Below are 18,080 nucleotides of genomic sequence, written 5' to 3'. Positions count from 1 at the left end.
TATGTAGTTGATAAGGTTCTGCAGATAATTACAAACTGACTTGTTACTTAGAGGCCTTTTTGCAATAACATTAACAAACTTTTTAAAAACTTCCATCACAGACCAGAGGATAATAAATAAATTACTATTGGTCCAATAGTTCTACCTCATATTTATTTCACAAGTTTAACACACAGACCATGCTCCATATCTTTTATGCCACAGGCTCCAACTAAAAATCCACACCCAATGCACCTCTGCCCTGATGTTCTGTTCAATACTTCCATCAAATACCATCTGCTGCATTTTTCCATCCTCTTAATGACAACTGTGGGCTCACACTGACTTAGTATTTAAAAGTGATTTTGGAGAGATCATTTAATCAGTTTAGCTCATTATTCATTTATATTGGAGTATCTTTGGGAAAGTTAGCACCAACTGGTAAATGATAACTGTAGATTCTGAATATGTAAGTCTTTTAATTGATGACAAATATAACAGTCACTATTTAAAAGATCACATGAAGCAAATTATTGTCTAGCAGAGGTTTATTCTTCATATCAGAACTCAGCCTTACAGCTTTTCTCGGCACATAGGCTTCTGAATGATCAAAGCAATAACATGGAGTTGTGCAAAAATTTGGGACTTTAGCATTCTCACACCAGTTGTGACAAGTTCTCCAAAATAGGGCAGAAGAGGGATGAGGCGTGGTATCTAATTCATGATGAGCCTTGACGTAGCTTACACCACAAATCTTACTTCAGTCTTACTCCAGTGGTGACCTGCATTGAGGTGCCCACCACTTGTCAGACACTTATTATTATTATTATTATTTATTTATAGAGCACCATTGATTCCATGGTGCTGTACATGAGAAGGGGGTTACATACAGAATACATATATAAGTTACAATAGACAGACTAGTACAGAGGGAGGAGGGCTCTGCCCTTGCAGGCTTACATTCTATAGGTTTTTGGGGAGGAGACAGTAGGTGGGGTGTAGGTTGGGCGGCAGCTCCGCACGGTGGTGGGGCGGCAGCTCTGCGCGGTGGTGGGGTGGCAGCTCCGCACGGTGGTGGGGCGGCAGCTCCGCACGGGCCCCAATTTATTAAGAGGTGCACTCCTTTTAAAGGGGTTATCCGGGACTTTTGCATTAATTTCTTACTTGGTTAAGAACTTATAAGCAGTGTGAGGCAGCGGCTTCATAAAGCCAGTCAAGTGAGGCAGTGACCCAGGATCTTGTCCACACCAACAGTCTTTTATTCACACCACACAAGTGTTAGAGACCTGGGAACCTGGAATGCAGCCGATTCACATATACTGTCCTATAAATGTCCGATCTCATCCTCCACCGCTGTAGGAATCTCGGGTGCAGGGATCCGCTTAAAATTTCCAGGTTTCTCAATACTGACCTGTGTTGCTTCACACAGCATAAGCTGCTCCAGAAGCCTGGATCCCAAGTGATACATCTCTTGCTGTGCACTGCAGGATTAAAAGCAATTCCCCGGACATGAGCCTGTTGCAAGACCTGGACTGGAGAGAGAGTTCCATCCCACTGCCAAACCTACAGAACACTCCAAAAATAAAAGCCCTAACAGGTTTACCTAACAACATACTTGATCAAATATCTTAACCAAGTTCTCACTCTTTTATTTTGTGTTGCACTCACAGCAGTGATTGTAACTACAACATACTCCAGCAGGTCTCACAAGGTCTTCAAGCACATTTTGGGGGAAACATAGTGACCTTCATATATGACAACTGTCACTGCCTCACAGCAGGTAGTTGTGAACTACCTGCCTGTTCTGCCAGCTCAGAGTGGCGTTTCTGCATCTTACGGTGATATCATGTCAGCAGAGAAGCTTCTCTTCCACTCTGCTTTGTTGACAAGGCATAACTACCGATGTTATGCTGATTGGCATCCAGTTCCCATTACCTAACTGCATTGCATTAGGTCGACAGAGGAGCCTGGAAGAGGAGCTACTTTGTTGACATGAGGTCAAATGCAGCAGCAGAATTGGTCCGAAATTAGCTCTCGGCAGAACAGGCACATATTTAGTAGCTTTCTGCTGTACGTTCGTAGCTGCATAAGAGAAAATAGCAGAAGTCCCAAATAACTCCTTTAACAAATCAGGCATATCTCATTAAAACACACTCTGTCATCAAGACCAGTGTGATCAACATTGTTACTGATGAATCAGGGCCACAGCTTTTCCTGTATCCTACACAGAAGTTAGTTTTCTATTTTAATTTCCACTAGCGCCCCACCTAAAGCCTTAGTGCAGCAAATCTGCAACCTGGAATGTAGTATGAGAGTAACCATCACACCACATCTCTACAGTCACTCCCAAATTGCGGAACCTAGAATCCCCTAAATAAGACTGGGCAACTAAATGTTACTCACTTTGTAAATTCTTCTGGGATTCATAACACTCAAAGCAGCAGTCTCTGTGATACATACCTACTATCTAGCAATCAACTTGCTGGCTGCTCACATATCCAGTCTTTATCAAATCTTATGACAAATCCTTCACTGTACGGCTAATTACAGTTTTCTTGTCTAGTGCTCTGTTATGGGTGTTGATTGTTAAAGGGGTTCTCCAGGAAAATGTAATAAAATAAATAAATAAAATAAATACATATTTAAATATTAAACATCATTCTAACTTAGCAAAAAGGTATGATTTATCTACTGCACTCTGACAGGATTTCATTATTTGCAGTTGCCATAAATCGGTGAAGCCTATCCTAGATTTCAGATTATATATGCCATCCCTCTGCTCTGATTGTGTATATATCGTATTTTTCGCTTTATAAGACGCACCTGATTATAAGATGCACCTCCAAATTTGGTGAAAGAATAGAGAATTTTTTAATAAATGGGGTACGTCTTATAATGCCAGTGTCCGTCTAACAAATCATATAGGGTATATGTCCCTCATAGCCCCCCATCCTAAAATTAGCCAGCTTAATCTGGATATGGCCACCTTATATTGAATATAGCACCCTTGTGCTGGCACACAGCCCCCCGTGATGCCACATGTCCCCTATTGCTGGCACTTGTCCTCTATGGCTGGCACATGGCCCCTATGGCTGGCACACGGCCCCCTGTGGCTGACACACGGCCCCCAGTGATGCTACATGTCCCCTATGGCTGGCACACGTCGTCTTTAGCTGGCACACGGCCCCCTGTGGCTGGCACATGGCCCCTATGGCTGGCACATGGCCCCTATGGCTGGCACATGGCCCCTATGGCTGGCACATGGCCCACTGTGGCTGTCACACGGCCCACTGTGGCTGGCACACATCACGCTGTGTTAGATATCGCCCCCATGCTGCTGCTTTTAGTAAAATAAACTCTTTCCTTACCTTCTCCAGCACTGTCCTGCATTGTGTCTCCCTCAGTGGGGTTGAGCTCCTCCTGTCTCCTGTACCTCTGCGTGCCTGATCACAGCAGCAGGAGGGAGACCGGGGAGATACGCAGGAGGAGGTAAGGAAAGAGTTTTTTATTTTACTATGGGCAGCAGCATGGGGGCCATAGCTAACACAGGGGGGCATGTGCAATCAAAGGGAAACACAGGCAGATATAATATGCGCCGCTCCCCCAGCCCATCACCACGGTGCGGTTTCAGCACCACTGTGATGGACAGCGGCTGTGCATATTATATGAGCGGGAGCAGGAGATCTAACGCTGCCGCCCGCAGCTTTCACCTGCCTCTACCAGCCTCCCTCAGCCTCCAGCACGGCTCCAGAGCAGCCCCCACCTCCCCTGGACCCTGCAGTATATAATCCGTATATTCGGATTATAAGACACACACCCTACTTTCCCCCAAAATTTATAAAGCGAAAAATACGGTATTTGTGTTTCTTCAGATATTTTGTCATACGATGCCTGATGAAGAGACCTAATTAGTCTCGAAATCTTGCTTTGTAACACCATTTTATTTTATTTTAGTTAGCGATTAAAAGGTATCACAACTATAAGAATATATAGTTTTGTTTCTCTCACTGAGATTAATCAATCAGATTTTAGAAGAGTAGGAAGGGAATTGTGACGCACTAAAACTGTCAGGCTGACTGAGAGGAATGTTCATTCTTATTCAGCTAAAGAAAGGTGTTTATCTTCTCCTTTAATCTGTCTTCAGGTTGACTGAACAACAGACAATGTACATTCACCATGCCTAAAAGGACACTGCTCTGATCTGATGGATGTCTTGAGTAGATGTTATTTACGCAGCTGGGTCCTACCTCTTCTCCAATCTAGAACGGATTGTGATTGATGGCAGTTGCCTCCTTTAAAATCCTGACAAAGTGCAGAATATAAAATATATCCTTTTGCTTAATAAAAGTATTTTGAAAAACATTTAATATTTATATGTGTATTATTTATTGTATTTATTTAATTTGTCGGAAAACCCTTTTAAGACAACTGAATTGTTTCCCTTGTGTAACTTTTCATTGCCTTTAATGTGTTTTCAGGTGAAGCTCCATTAGATGGTTCATTTGGACTATTTTCATCATATTTTTTTCATTGGAATGACAGCAGAATAAATCTAAAAGGTAAATTGACAAATTAAAATACTAATTCTACCTGACGCGTAAATCGAATTGTAATTATAAGTAGAGATGAGAGGTTCCGTGGAGGTTCGGTTCCCAACAGCAAATGAGCTGAGCCTTCACAGGCTCGAGTTTGAACCAAAGCCCGGAACAAATAACTGATTGGCAGTTTAAGTCTCTGCCCACAAACAGCCAGCCATAAGAAGATCACTTCCGGGGGAGGGTAGACAGGCTTTTTCAAACAATTTTTTGAGTTGCACACTACATGTAATCGTGCTGATGGTACCTGCACTGTGAGCCAGTCAAACACTACAAGCGGCTCGCACAGGGCTGAGCACCAAGCGTACCTAAGCACAGCATTGCTTGTGCAAGTGCAGTTCGCATGTCAGGGGCTGGCTGACACATTTTATCCAGGGGGCAATCATAAGGCAGAAGCTCTCAAGTTGCGGCGGCCCACCTTTGACCTGTTTATTTCTGGCCACTGCATTAAAGCAGGAGAGGTAACAGACTTTATGAACAGGCTGGTATACATATATGGGAACAGAACCACGCTTACTGCGTACATAGATACTGCAACAGAACCAAGATGACTACATGGATACGGGAACTGCAAGGATCTTACTATAGAAATATGGGAGCAGAACCAAGCTTACTACAGAGATAAGGGAGCATAACCAAGGTTACTACAGAGATAAAGGAACAAAACTGAGCTTATTACAGAGAAAGGGTGCAGAACCAAGCTTACTACAGAAATAAGGGTGCAAAACCGAGCTTACTACAGAGATAAGGGAGCAGAATCGAGCTTATTACAGAGATATGGGAGCAGAACTGAGCTTACTACAGAGATATGGGAGTGTGTCGCCCTGGGCAAGCCAGGGGACACAGGTCACACACCACCACACCCCACACTCCAGGTAGGCACATCACAGCTAACCACAAATCCTTGTTGCCTTCCTCCAGGGGTTGATGATGCACACCAGGGGGTGGGCTAGGCGGTTGGCTCCGCCCACCAAGGAGCTCACAACTCTGGAGGCAGGAAGAGACCAGGCAGTCTAGTCAGGGAGGAGGAAGTGGAAGGAGTGGAGGAGTAGTCTAGACAGGGCAAAAGTAAACAACTAAGTGAAAGTGAAGGAAGGAAAGTAGTAAAGGAGGAAAAGCAAGCAAAGTAACAGAAGAGAAAGACAGCCTGAAGGGTCCAGCTTTGTGAGGGCCAGAACAGCAAGGTCAGCAACGGCGGTGACTGTCTGGAGGGGGACCGTTTGGAAGTTCCTGGAAGGACCCCGTTGGCTGTGTGCCCGGTGGTCTGGAGCAGTGTTCCGAAGGACAGTCAGCACCAGGGCAGGGGCCTCTCGGACCCCGGCAAGGCTAGGAGTCGCCAGATTTGCCAAATCCGTCAGTGACGGGGACGCAGATCCCCCAACAACCAAGTCCCGATTGAAGGCAACAGCCCAACCCGTATTGGAGAGACACCGCCACCGCCACGGCACCAGTTTCTCAGGGCCAGCGCCTGCGGGCAAAGTGTAGAGCTCCTCCGGCCCAGATTGTAGCCGGGGAGCGGGTAACCGGAGGGAATCCACCGCTACCATCAGTCAACACAGGTGCAAGGAAGAGGGACATCACCGTCACCTACCGGGAGTGCAGGTGCAGCCGTCTGTGGGACCGTCCTACCAGCCGTTGGTTTACCGTACAAACTGTGTCCGTGTGTCAGGCTGAGTGAGTACCATAGTGCCGCAAGGCACAGCGCTGCCCCCGCGTCCCTGCGCCCTCCAGGCCCTACACTCTACATCTCATCACCGGGCCCCGGGATCACCAGCCCCTACCCACGGAGGGGCAACACAACACCTGGCTGCTTTGCATCACCATCCCCGGGACCCCCATACTGAGCAGCGGTGGTGCAATCACCACAACCGTGGGTGGCGTCACGAACTATAACAATCCCCACACCCAACAAACACCCCCTTTCACTCATGGGCGAGGAGTGTCGCTCGAGAAACCCCGGGATCCGGCCCACAGCTCGAGCCACCAGGAGCAGCTGCCGGACCCGAGCAGAAGGGGTGAGCGCGGTGTGCTGACACCCTCCTCCCCGCCCGCGACAGGAGCAGAACTGAGCTTACTACAGAGATACGGGAGCGGAACCAAGCAGAACCAAGCTTACTACAGAGATACAGGATCAGAACTGAGCTTACTACAGAGATACGAGAGCAGAACTGAGCTTAGTAAAGAGGTATGGAAGCAGAACCAAGCTAACTACCAAGATAAGGGAGCAGAACCAAACTTACGACAGACATTACTACATTCACCCAGTCCTCTTGATTAGAAGAAACAAAACATCTTAAATATTGTTCTAATTCTTGGTTCATTCTCTCCCTATGACCATTATTCTCAGGATGATAATCTGAGAATGAAAGCTTAATTCCTAACCTGGAGCAAAAGCTATACGAAATCATATCCATAAACTGAACCCTTCTATCAGAAATTATGTTTTTAGGAACCCCTTGAAACTTAACGAAGTGAGAGATAAACAATATAGCTAAACTCTTAGCCATTGTCAGTTTTGGTAGAGGAACCAAGTGAATCATCTTGCTGAAACGGTCCAACACTACCCATAATGCCGTATTACCACCAGAAGTAGGTAAATTCATGACAAAATCCATGGACAAATGAGTTCAAGGGTGAAATGGAGTGTTGTTAGGCAAAAGAAGCACCGCCAAGGCCTGGCAAGAGGCTTTAGGCACAAACTCTGCACCTATAAACATACTTAGCAACATCCTTTTGATCACTCGGCCACCAAAAGGACCTGTAAACAGCTCTTCATGTAGCAGAGGAACCAGGATGTCCTTGCCAACACAGAGTCATGCACTTTATTAAGAAGGTCAGTATGAAACGAGGACGGTACAAATAACTTGCCAGGTGGCAAGCCCTTTAGTGCACTGACCTGACCTTTCAAAAGGAGATCAATCCCCAGCGCACCCACCACCACCCCTTCACTAAGAATTTTGACTGGATTTTTGTCACATAACTCTAAAATAAAACTAAATGATAAAGCATCAGCTTTAATATTCTTAATACCAGCGAGATATGTCACAGAGAAATCAAACTAAGTGAAAAAGACGGCCCACCGAGCCTGTCTAGTATTCAAGCATTTAGCAGCTTCAACATACAGTAAATTTTCTGTAATCAGTAAAAACTGTTACTCTATGCATAGCCCTCTCCAACTAATGCCTCTATTCTTTGAAAACGCTCTTAACAGACAAGATTTCTCAATCAGCTTTATCACAGTTGGACTCTGCCAGCAGAAAGTTGAGACCCTAATGCTTGTACTATTGAGGGTCTTGCTGGGAATATACTACGGTATATGTTATTGACTATTGGTGACCCAATTAAGCCCTAACACAGTGTTATACGTTCAACCTGTGTTGTATGTGTAGTGTTCTGAACATGGGGAAGGAGTATGGACATTCAGTGGGATGAGCCCTGGTCCATGTAGTCTTTCTAAAGACAGCCAAGCCAGTGTGTAAGAGCACCCACTGACCCTCATGTTTCCACATAAGGTGTCTAAGAAAAAACTACAGCTCTGTCGGAAGAGGGTAGTCTTCTTAGAACACTGCTGTCCCAGGACACCAAACACCTCTCGACGAAAAGCAGGTTTCAATACAGCAACTTAAATAGATCAAAAAACATGGTCTAAAGCAGAGATCTTTGGCTTATTATTCAGCCAAACTGGATCCTGTCACTAAGGGAACATCTCTTGTATAAAAGCCATTTCTGTAGTTCAAGCCATAGTTGAAAAAGCCAAATAATTGGATTTTAATTACAAAGTTAGAATTTACACAATAATTATGGTGTTCATAGTCAGGTACAATATAGACAAAATGTGCCTTTCTCATGCCCCAAATGTAGAACTCAAATGATACACATTTTTGAACCCAGCTACAATAAAGGTCTCTGGATTCGAAAAGAGGGGAAAAATGCGGAAAGTGTCCTATTTTTACATTTTTATATTCTCCAACAGAGTAGGACACAGCAGCTGTACATACACCTCATGATCACATTGCTCTGATGGAACATGAAATGGCAGGGTTTAAACATGTCTCAATTGAGCTGATTGCTAATGCAGATTTTTAGTTTTTTATAGATGGATTTAGATACCAAGATGCTGGTCAATTCTACACTGGATATGCTGTGGTTACACAACATGAGGTAATAAAAGCCAAACCACTCCCGCCTCACCTATTAGTCATAAGGAGGCATAGCTGAAGGTACTCATTGAGGCGTGTAGAGCAGTAAAGAGTAATATGGCCACATGTGTATGTAGGAGATATATCTTTTCTAATATCACATGAGAAACCTATAAAAACCACAGAGTGTACGAAACTTGATGGAGCATCTACTGTTACTGATTAAACTTGGCATGGTGACGATTAAGCTCACACTTGAGCTGACACTGATGAAGCCAGAGGAATTGCTCACGCAGATGCAGCTGCCAGGGAAGCAGTGAAGGGGCCCAGAGTTTAGAATCTAATACCAATGCAGACCAGGACCTCAGTGGCACCTGTGATTCCTAATATTCTTAAATCCCTAGAACAGATGGTTCAACAGGAAAAGTAGTGGAAAAAGCAGGGAACTCAGCTGACTGAGGAAGGTTGGTGGAAATATGTCTGCAATGAGCTCTGTACACATTGATGGCCTGAGTAAGACATGAACCAACACATAAATTAAAGACAATTATATGTGTGCTTGGGTGGACAAAGTATGGGTGGCACCAGGGTTCAGTACCCAGGTAGCCAGTACACCTAATTTTGCATGACGTTTGAATGATACACCATAGGAAAACTGTAAAGACCCTGCAGAAATTCACCCCTTATCTGCTCTACCCATTCCAGAGAGATTGGTTATACAGTCGTATGAAAAAGTTTGGGCACCCCTATTAATGTTAACCTTTTTTCTTTATAACAATTTGGATTTTTGCAACAGCTATTTCAGTTTCATATATCTAATAAATGATGGACTCAGTAATATTTCTGAATTGAAATGAGGTTTATTGTACTAACAGAAAATGTGCAATCTGCATTTAAACTTCATTTGACAGGTGCATAAGTATGGGCACCTCAACATAAAATTGACATTAATATTTTGTAGATCCTCCTTTTGCAAAAATCACAGCCTCTAGTCGCTTCCTGTAGCTTTTCATGAGTTCCTGGATCCTGGATGAAGGTATATTTGACCATTCCTGTTTACAAAACAATTCCAGTTCAGTTAAGTATGATGGTTGCTGAGCGTGGACAGCACGCTTCAAATCATCCCACAGATTTTCAATGATATTCAGGTCTGGGGACTGGGATGGCCATTCCAGAACATTGTAATTGTTCCTCTGCATGAATTCCTGAGTTGATTTGGAGTGGTGTTTAGGACCATTGTCTTGCTGAAATATCCATCCCCTGTGTAACTTCAACTTCGTCACTGATTCTTGCACATTATTGTCAAGAATCTGCTGATACTGAGTTGAATCCATGCGACCCTCAACTTTAACAAGATTCCCGGTGCCGGCATTGGCCATACAGCCCCAAAGCATGATGGAACCTCCACCAAATTTTACTGTGGGTAGCAAGTGCTTTTCTTGGAATGCCGTGTTTTTTTGCCTCCATGCATAACGCCTTTTTGTATGACCAAACAACTCAATCTTTGTTTCATCAGTCCACAGGACCTTCATCCAAAATGTAACTGGCTTGTCCAAATGTGCTTTTGCATACCTCAGGTGACTCTGTTTGTGGCGTGCTTGCAGAAACGGCTTATTTCGCATCACTCTCCCATACAGCTTCTCCTTGTGCAAAGTGCGCTGTATTGTTGACCGATGCACATTGACACCATCTGCAGCAAGATGATGCTGCAGGTCTTTGGAGGTGGTCTGTGGATTGTCCTTGACTGTTCTCACCATTCTTCTTCTCTGCCTTTCTGATATTTTTCTTGGCCTTGGCCCACTTCTGGGCTTAACAAGAACTGTACCGTGTTCTTCCATTTCCTTACTATGTTCCTCGCAGTGGAAACTGACAGTTTAAATCTCTGAGACAACTTTTTGTATCCTTCCCCTGAACAACTATGTTGAATAATTTTTGTTTTCAGAGAGTTGTTTTGAGGAGCCCATGATGCCACTCTTCATAGGAGATTCAAATAGGAGAACTACTTGCAAGTGGCCACCTAAATACCTTTTCTCATGATTGGATACACCTGCCTATGAAGTTCAAAGCTCAATGACGTTAGAAAGTCAATTTAGTGCTTTATTAAGTCAGTAAAAAGTAGTTAGGAATGTTCAAATCAACAAATTGATAAGGGTACCCATACTTTTGCACCGGTCAAATTTTGTTTAAATGCAGATTGCATATTTTCTGTTAGTACAATAAACCTCATTTCAATCCAGAAATATTACTCAGTCCATCAGTTATTAGATATATGAAACTGAAATAGCTGTTGCAAAAATCCAAATTGTTATAAAGAAAAAAGGTTAACATTAATAGGGGTGCCCAAACTTTTTCATATGACTGTATACAGCTAGCCTTAGTAGGTGTATATGACTTGTGCTTGTTGTGTTATTTTCTTTCCAGGATTGGTCTCAGGCATATCCAGTGCAGAAAACTGTGTAATTGCTGAAAAACTCATGAAAGAGTTGATATGTAGAAATGGGGTTCCTGAACTGGTAAAGGTACACATTTTATAGGACAGGTCAAGTGGAGATTTTATGGTATCTGGGAATTGAGCAGGCTTTCCACACACCTTACGATCTACAGAGCAGTATCAAGGTGGAAAGGCCAAATGGAATATTAAAGTAATAAATTCAGACAGTAAAGTTGGAGACTGGCAAGTCATGGACCGAATGCTTGCTTTTAGTTCTTTCTTAATAAGATACAATAAGGTAAAAAAAGTAGGTCCCACAATGACTTCAGATGCAGCACGATAGCCTGACCAGTAGAGATGGGCGAACCTATAGATGTTCAGGTTCTGCAGGTCTAGAAAAAAAAAAGTGTGGCCCAGGACTGGACTTGAACCCATACTTGAGCCCGGACCCCGAACCAAGTATAAAGGGGGCTTTCCACGGTGCAATATCGCTAATGATTTATCGTCGGGGTCACGTCGTTAGTGACGCACATCTGGCGTCCTTAGCGACATCGCAGCGTGTGACACGTACGAGCGATCTTAAACGATCGCAAAACAGGCAAAAATCGTTGGTTTTGGAGAGGTCGTCCTAAAACCAAATATTGTTGCCTGTTTATTAGCGATGTTGGTCCTCGTTCCTGCGGCATCTCACATCGCTGTGTGTGACATCGCAGGAGCGACGAACATCTCCTTACCTCCGTCCACCGGCGATGAGGAAGGAAGGAGGTGGGCAGCATGTTATGGCCGCTCATCTCCGCCCCTCCTCTGCTATTGGACGGCTGCCGTGTGACGTCGCTGTGACGCCGCACAACCCCCCCTTAGAAAGGAGGGGGATCGGCTGTCAGAGCGACGTTGCTGACCAGGTATGTGCATATGACGCTGCCGTAACGATAATGTTCACTACGGCAGCGATCACACAATATCGCACGTACGACGGGGCAGGTGCTGTCACGCTAGACATCGCTAGCCGATGTTAGCGATGTCGCAGCGTGTAAAGCCCGCTTAATTCTATGGGGACCTAAACTTAAGTGCTATAAAATGGTGGTAGTAAGGGCTAGGGGGCTGCAAAAGGAAACAAAATAGGGATTAAAGCAGGACATTTACCATATACTTACGGAGTTCCGCGCTGCTGTCACACTGTTTCCAGGTCTGCTCATTAAAGCTTATGAATATTCACTACTTCCCGCACCCACCCTTTCTAACAGTGTCTCAGATTGATTGTAGTCAGACTGCCAGTATGCTGGCATCTGTGAATGGTTGTCTTAACACTAGCTGTCTGGGTCCCCAAAGGGGAATGTAAGAATAAATAAACAATTGAAAAAGATGGTGTGCGGCTTCCCGTATTTTGATACGCAATGCAGATAAAGCAAACAGCTGAAAGATGCTGTGGGCATTATCTTGGCTGTATCAAAATATGAGGGCCTCCAAGCGTCTTCTTTTAATTATTAAAAAATAATTTTAAACAATGGAGTTGGGTTCCCCTAATTTTGATACTCAATCAAGATAAAGCAGACAGCTGGGGGCTGATATTCTTAGGCTGGGAAGGTCCATGGTTATATGGCCCTCCTCAACCTAAAAATAGCAGCACACAGCCGCCCCATAATTCGCGAATCCATTAGATGTGCAAATTGTGGTACTTTACCCAGCTGATCCTGAATTTCCTGCTGCAGTGGCAATCGAGTTAATATAAGGGCTTAATAACAGCTATGATTTCTCAAAAAAATCACAGCTGCCATCAAGCCCTGAAATAGTAACAGTCTCTATGAGACCCTCCATTGCTAATCATATGAATAAAAAAATAAACACAAAACACAAAGAACAATCCTTTAAAAACAAAAAACAACACCCGACTCTTTCTCCAATTTATTAAACCCCAAAAGACCCCTGTAGGTCTGAAATAATGAACACAATAATGTCCTACGGTACTCCAGCTGTGACCTCAGATGAACTCATAGAACTTAGTGACCTCACCTCAGGTGAACTCACTGGACTCAATGCTGGACTTCCGAATTAGGCTATGTATACACGTTCACTATTTAGTTGCAGACATTTCTAAAACAAATCGGCAACTCCTGACAGAAAAGCACACTGAAAAGGCGTCAAAACCGCATCGCTTTTTTGGTACATTTTTCCTGCCAGGAGATGCAGATATAGTGCAGAAATGTCTGCAACCAAATCCTCAAATACCCTTTTCCAAAGGATGCCACCTTTGTACGTGGCGATATGCATGGGGTTCGTTCTCCACCATCACACATTTGTTTATTTTCTGCCAGGGTATTATCATTATAGGCTATGGTTACTCATGTGGTCTTTGGACATTTTTTTTGCACTTTATTACATAACCTTGTAAATGAGCAAGCACTGTTTTATTCATCAATTGTGCTGTGCATACTATATACTTTTTAACCTATGCCATTTATTGATTCTTTTTACCTCCCCTGGTTCTTTATTGTGGTGGTAGGAAGATAGATGTGTTCCCTCATTGGTAGAGATGAGCGAAACATGTGACGTTGGCACATGTCCCCCGGCATATAAAATGAGGACATGTGGCGTCGGCGCCATTTTGTGAATGTTAAATATTAGTTAAGGTGCTGCCGCCGATGCTGCCAGACAGTTGACTTAGCTAGGAGTTTTAATGATAGGTAGTTAGTGAGAGATAGGATAGCAATAGTTTAGAATAGGGACTTGAAGTGTAGGGTAACTTGTGTGCGACAAATCGGCATTTCATGATAGGGATTGCTACTTGTGAATGCCTGCTAAAGAGTTGCCAGTTAACGATCTAAATAGGTATTGCTACTTATTACTGCCTGCTCCAAATTAGCCAGTGAACCACATTTCTAGTTATTGCTAATTAGTAGTGCCTGCTGTAAATTTTCTAGTGATCTAATTAAATAGTTCTTGGCACTTTTCAGTGTCCGCTACAAATAACGTAGTGAACCAAATTTCTAGTTATTGCTACTTATTACTGCCTGCTGCAAATTAGCCAGTGAACCACATTTCTAGGTAGTGTTAGTTAGTAGTGCCTTCTCTAAATTTGCTAGTGAACTAGCTAAATAGGTCTTGGCACTTTTCAGAGCCTGCTCCAAATTACGCATTGAGCCACATTTCTAGTTATTGGTTCTTTTTAGTGCCTTCCTAATATTGCCACCTCAGGCAAAAAATAAAGAATTTATCTTTTGTGTTAGGTGTATGACAGGTGTGGGTGTAGGATTGCGAAACATCTGTTTCAAAGGGGAAGGCTACATCAACCATGAGTGTTAAATCATGATAAAGTTGTGGTGGAAGGGTGAAAAAGTGGGGTGTTCAAGGTGTATGTGTGGAACGTTGTAATGTTAGTCAAAGCTCTACTGAGCAAATACCGGCACATTATATCCCAAGAGAAATGGTAACAACTTCCATTACTGGACAGCCTACTCCACTAGATTTCTTTGACAGCTACACATCGCTTCAACTTCGAAATTAGGGTGAAAAACAGCATGTGCTAGAGCGGATCGAAAGCATTGCATCAAGTGGCCTCTTCTCCTCTTCCTACACCTCCACATAAAACACAGTTCATTTCTCAGAGGTGTCCCCCCAATTAGACTTGTTTCCCATGTGTCACAAATCTCCAAACAGCAAACTGACTGTGGGGACCCACACATGGGCGAGTAAGCAGACCTGTTCACACATTCTATCCCATGGGCATCAGAGGTCTGCTCCAAAGATTCTCAGACTCAAGAGGACAAAAGCATCTACACCGATGCCCAAAATCTTTGTCAGTTGAATCCTGGCCTGGATGAAGCAGGGTTTGAGCAGGATCCCAACCATCGTCACCTGACATTAACCCACGGGGCTGGAGGTGATGATGATGATGAGACTGAGATACCTGAGGCGGACATGTACTGTTATGTGATGTCAGGTCAGGAAGAGGTGGAACGGGACAACATAAAGCCTGACGATGAAGTTGTAGATCCCACTTGGTGTGAACCCAGAGGCATGCAGCTGAGTAGCTCAGCAGATGAGGAGGAGGAGGAAAATGAGGGGGTTACATTGGCGATTCCCTCAGAAACACATAGTGATGTGACCATGAGAAGCACTGCATCCCCAGCCACAACTCTAGCTGTGGCCAGCAGTGGTCATGGGTCTGCAGTTCGCAGGAAGGGTTGCCTAGTCTGGGCCTTTTTTGAGACTGCAAAGGATGACCCAACTTTTGTTATCTGTCAGTGTCGTAAACAAAGACTCAGTAAAGTAGAATAGAATAAATTTATAAAGGACAAGAGAAGACTGAACATTGTTATCATCTGGATCATTTCTCAGCTTCTCAGATGATGGTATACTTTGAGGAATGAAATCACATCTCTACAATGATCGGGGTGCAGCTTCCAAGGAAGTCAAGTGGATCCCTGGAGGTCTTCACATCGTCATCAGGCCCCGGCTCTGAAGTCCCCGGTAATGAGGGAGTTTGGTGTGCATGTACGTCTTTTTCTGGACTGCACATGAAAACATCATCCATAGTCACGTTTATCTCTATATCAGTTTCCGGGTCACAGCCATCTCGAGTTTTGCTTGTTTCAAGGCTCATATATTGTGAACCACCTGGAAAGTCAACTGCTCCGAAGGAGACCGTGTGTCAGATCAACTACTTCAGGGACAGAATCGGCCTCTGTAGTCTCCAGATTCTGGGCTCTTATCGGAGACTTTGCAGGGCTTTTTTTTGTTACAAAACAGTTGAATGTAGAATAGAATAAATATATAAAGGACATGAGAAGACTTTGCAAGGCTTTTTATTATTTTGTTCTTTAAAGGCAAAAATTCAAATAATTTCACTACTATATGCATGAACCGGAACATGCACAACCAACATGCATTAATGTGGGAATCGTACTGTGCTAAAATGAGGACTACCGGGCCTACTCAACTACCGGCAGACAAATCAACCGCTTCTGCTTAGTCTTCCTCCTCCTGCATCACTGTCTAAACTATTGTCACACAGGTCTCTGTCCGCAGAACCTACACTTGTTTATCTGCTATAGTTGGGGTGAGTGAGAGCCCGCCAGCTGTTACGGAAGTGATTATGCCTGTTTTTTTGACCCATGTGAGACACTGAGGCCATATCCTGTGTGTTGTTTGGAGCATACCTTGCTGCTGTGTAAACACATTATGGTTGAATGAGGGGTCAATTCATGCCACTGTCCTACTGTCTGCCTGAAATGTTCTTAAATCTCAAGACTCCAAGATACGTCTCCAAGCTGTGTCTTGTCTATACTGGCAGGGGTGTGGCAGCAAGAGGCCTAATCCTGTCACTCATCCCCTTTTAAATTTCAAAATTGAAATGCCAAGCCACAACCTGTGTGTTGCATGGAACATACCTCCTTGATGTACACTATGGGGAAATGGGGGAAGGGGGCAGTTGCTGCCACTATCCTGCTGTCTGTCTGAAATGTTTTTAAATCTCAAGTCTCCTATTGTCTTGTCTATACTGGCAGGGTTGTGGGAACAAGAGGCCTAATCCTGTCACTCATGCACCTCTTGATTTTTAAAATTGAAATGCCAGGCCACATCCAGTGTGTAAGTCAACAAAATCAGGCAGTGCTGAAATTAATATGCATTTTAGAATGCAGTCACTAAGATGCAGAATTGTGACCACTATCCAGGCCAAGTTTGATGGCTGTCTCCACTAAACCTGGAGCCAGGGAAGGCCATGTGAGGTAACGGTGCAAACCTGATGGTGGCACTATTTGAGAGAGAACTCTGGCACACTGTACCCCCCCGAAAATTAACAATACAGGTTGCGTATTCAGGTTTTTTTATTGATCAAAAAATTCTTGATTACATATGGTACATGTATTTGTTCAAATAAGTCAACGTTTCAGCCTTTGGGCCTTCGTCAGACTGGACTTTTATCTACAAAAAGCGTGATATATAATGTACATGAGCCGGTAATTAGATCTTCTCAGAAAATGCAATATCTGTAAGACTTTATTTTGAATATGGCTGTGATGAGCTGTAGATACCCAGGCAGAGTGGAAGTCCTATACTGGGACTAAATTGGATTCAAACCTCCGTTTGCCATAAATATGTATTTGAAAAAGGAATCATGCCTAAAGACACTAGTGCAGTAAAACAGCAGTTGTGTGGTATCTCCGGCAGAACCGGGTATTGAATATGAACCATATGCTGCTGAACGTAGAACGTGCCTGAGTGACCCCTGCAATGTGGTGGTGGTGGCACTATGCCTGGGTGACATCACACATGTGCCTTGCATGCCTCATGTCCTCAACCTGGTTGTACAGAATTCCTAGGTCCCTATTCCGGCATGGATGTGCTGCTGCAGAAGGCACAGTCACTGTGGGCTCACTTTTAAAAATGGAAATGCCAGATAACATCCTGTGCAAAGACACTATGGGGAAATTGGGAGGGGGCAATTGATGACACTGTCCTGCTGTGTACCTGAAATGTTTTTAAATCTCAAGACTCCAAGATAGGTCTCCAAGTTGTGTCTTGTCTGTACTGGCAGGGGTGTAGGAGCACCAGCCCCATACCTGTCTCTCATGCTACTCAATAATTTTTATGTCAATAGTCTAGGAAGGTAATGGCTATACTTCCTAGACTATGTAAAACATATTGACCCCCCCTAAAGGTGTTTACTCTGATTTAGGTTTGGCCTTCCATTGAATCCAATGGGGTTAGAAAAGGTTCAGTGTTGAGCGTTTGTTTGGTAAGGCTCGGCGAAACAAACTTTGAAAGGTCTGCTCATCGCTACTCATTGGAACACATTCTTTTATTGTTCTCATAGATATTGGCTTTTCCATTGTTTTTAATCCAATGTCATTGATTGTCTTCATTTTTGTACAAATTAACTTATATTTTACCTAAATTTGTGATCCCAATTGTTATGTTTTCCACTTTTTCTGTTTT

General features: G+C 43.8%; 1 protein-coding gene across 4 annotated transcripts in view; it reads left to right on the top strand.

The window, feature by feature from the left end:
• LOC142301371 (proteinase-activated receptor 1-like) overlaps nt 1-18,080 on the top strand; it is a 68,831-nt gene that overhangs the window by 22,530 nt on the left and 28,221 nt on the right. Inside the window, exons 1-2 of one of the 4 annotated variants that reach the window (XM_075342381.1) lie at nt 4,457-4,538; nt 8,661-8,735. The exons of 2 other annotated variants lie outside the window; for them this stretch is intronic. Coding sequence is in view for 1 of the 2 variants with exons in the window: in XM_075342361.1 (XP_075198476.1) it covers nt 4,458-4,538 (81 nt within the window). In the remaining variant the exon portion in view is untranslated. Of the gene's footprint in view, nt 1-4,456; nt 4,539-8,660; nt 8,736-18,080 lie in introns of those variants that run through there. One more of the 4 variants, XM_075342361.1, reaches the window with a different exon arrangement.

The sequence above is a fragment of the Anomaloglossus baeobatrachus genome, chromosome 1 (genome assembly GCF_048569485.1).
Source record: "Anomaloglossus baeobatrachus isolate aAnoBae1 chromosome 1, aAnoBae1.hap1, whole genome shotgun sequence".
NCBI lineage: Eukaryota > Metazoa > Chordata > Amphibia > Anura > Aromobatidae > Anomaloglossus > Anomaloglossus baeobatrachus.
The sequence above is the reverse complement of the archived record's forward strand: the minus strand, read 5'-3'. Positions and strand labels throughout refer to the sequence as shown.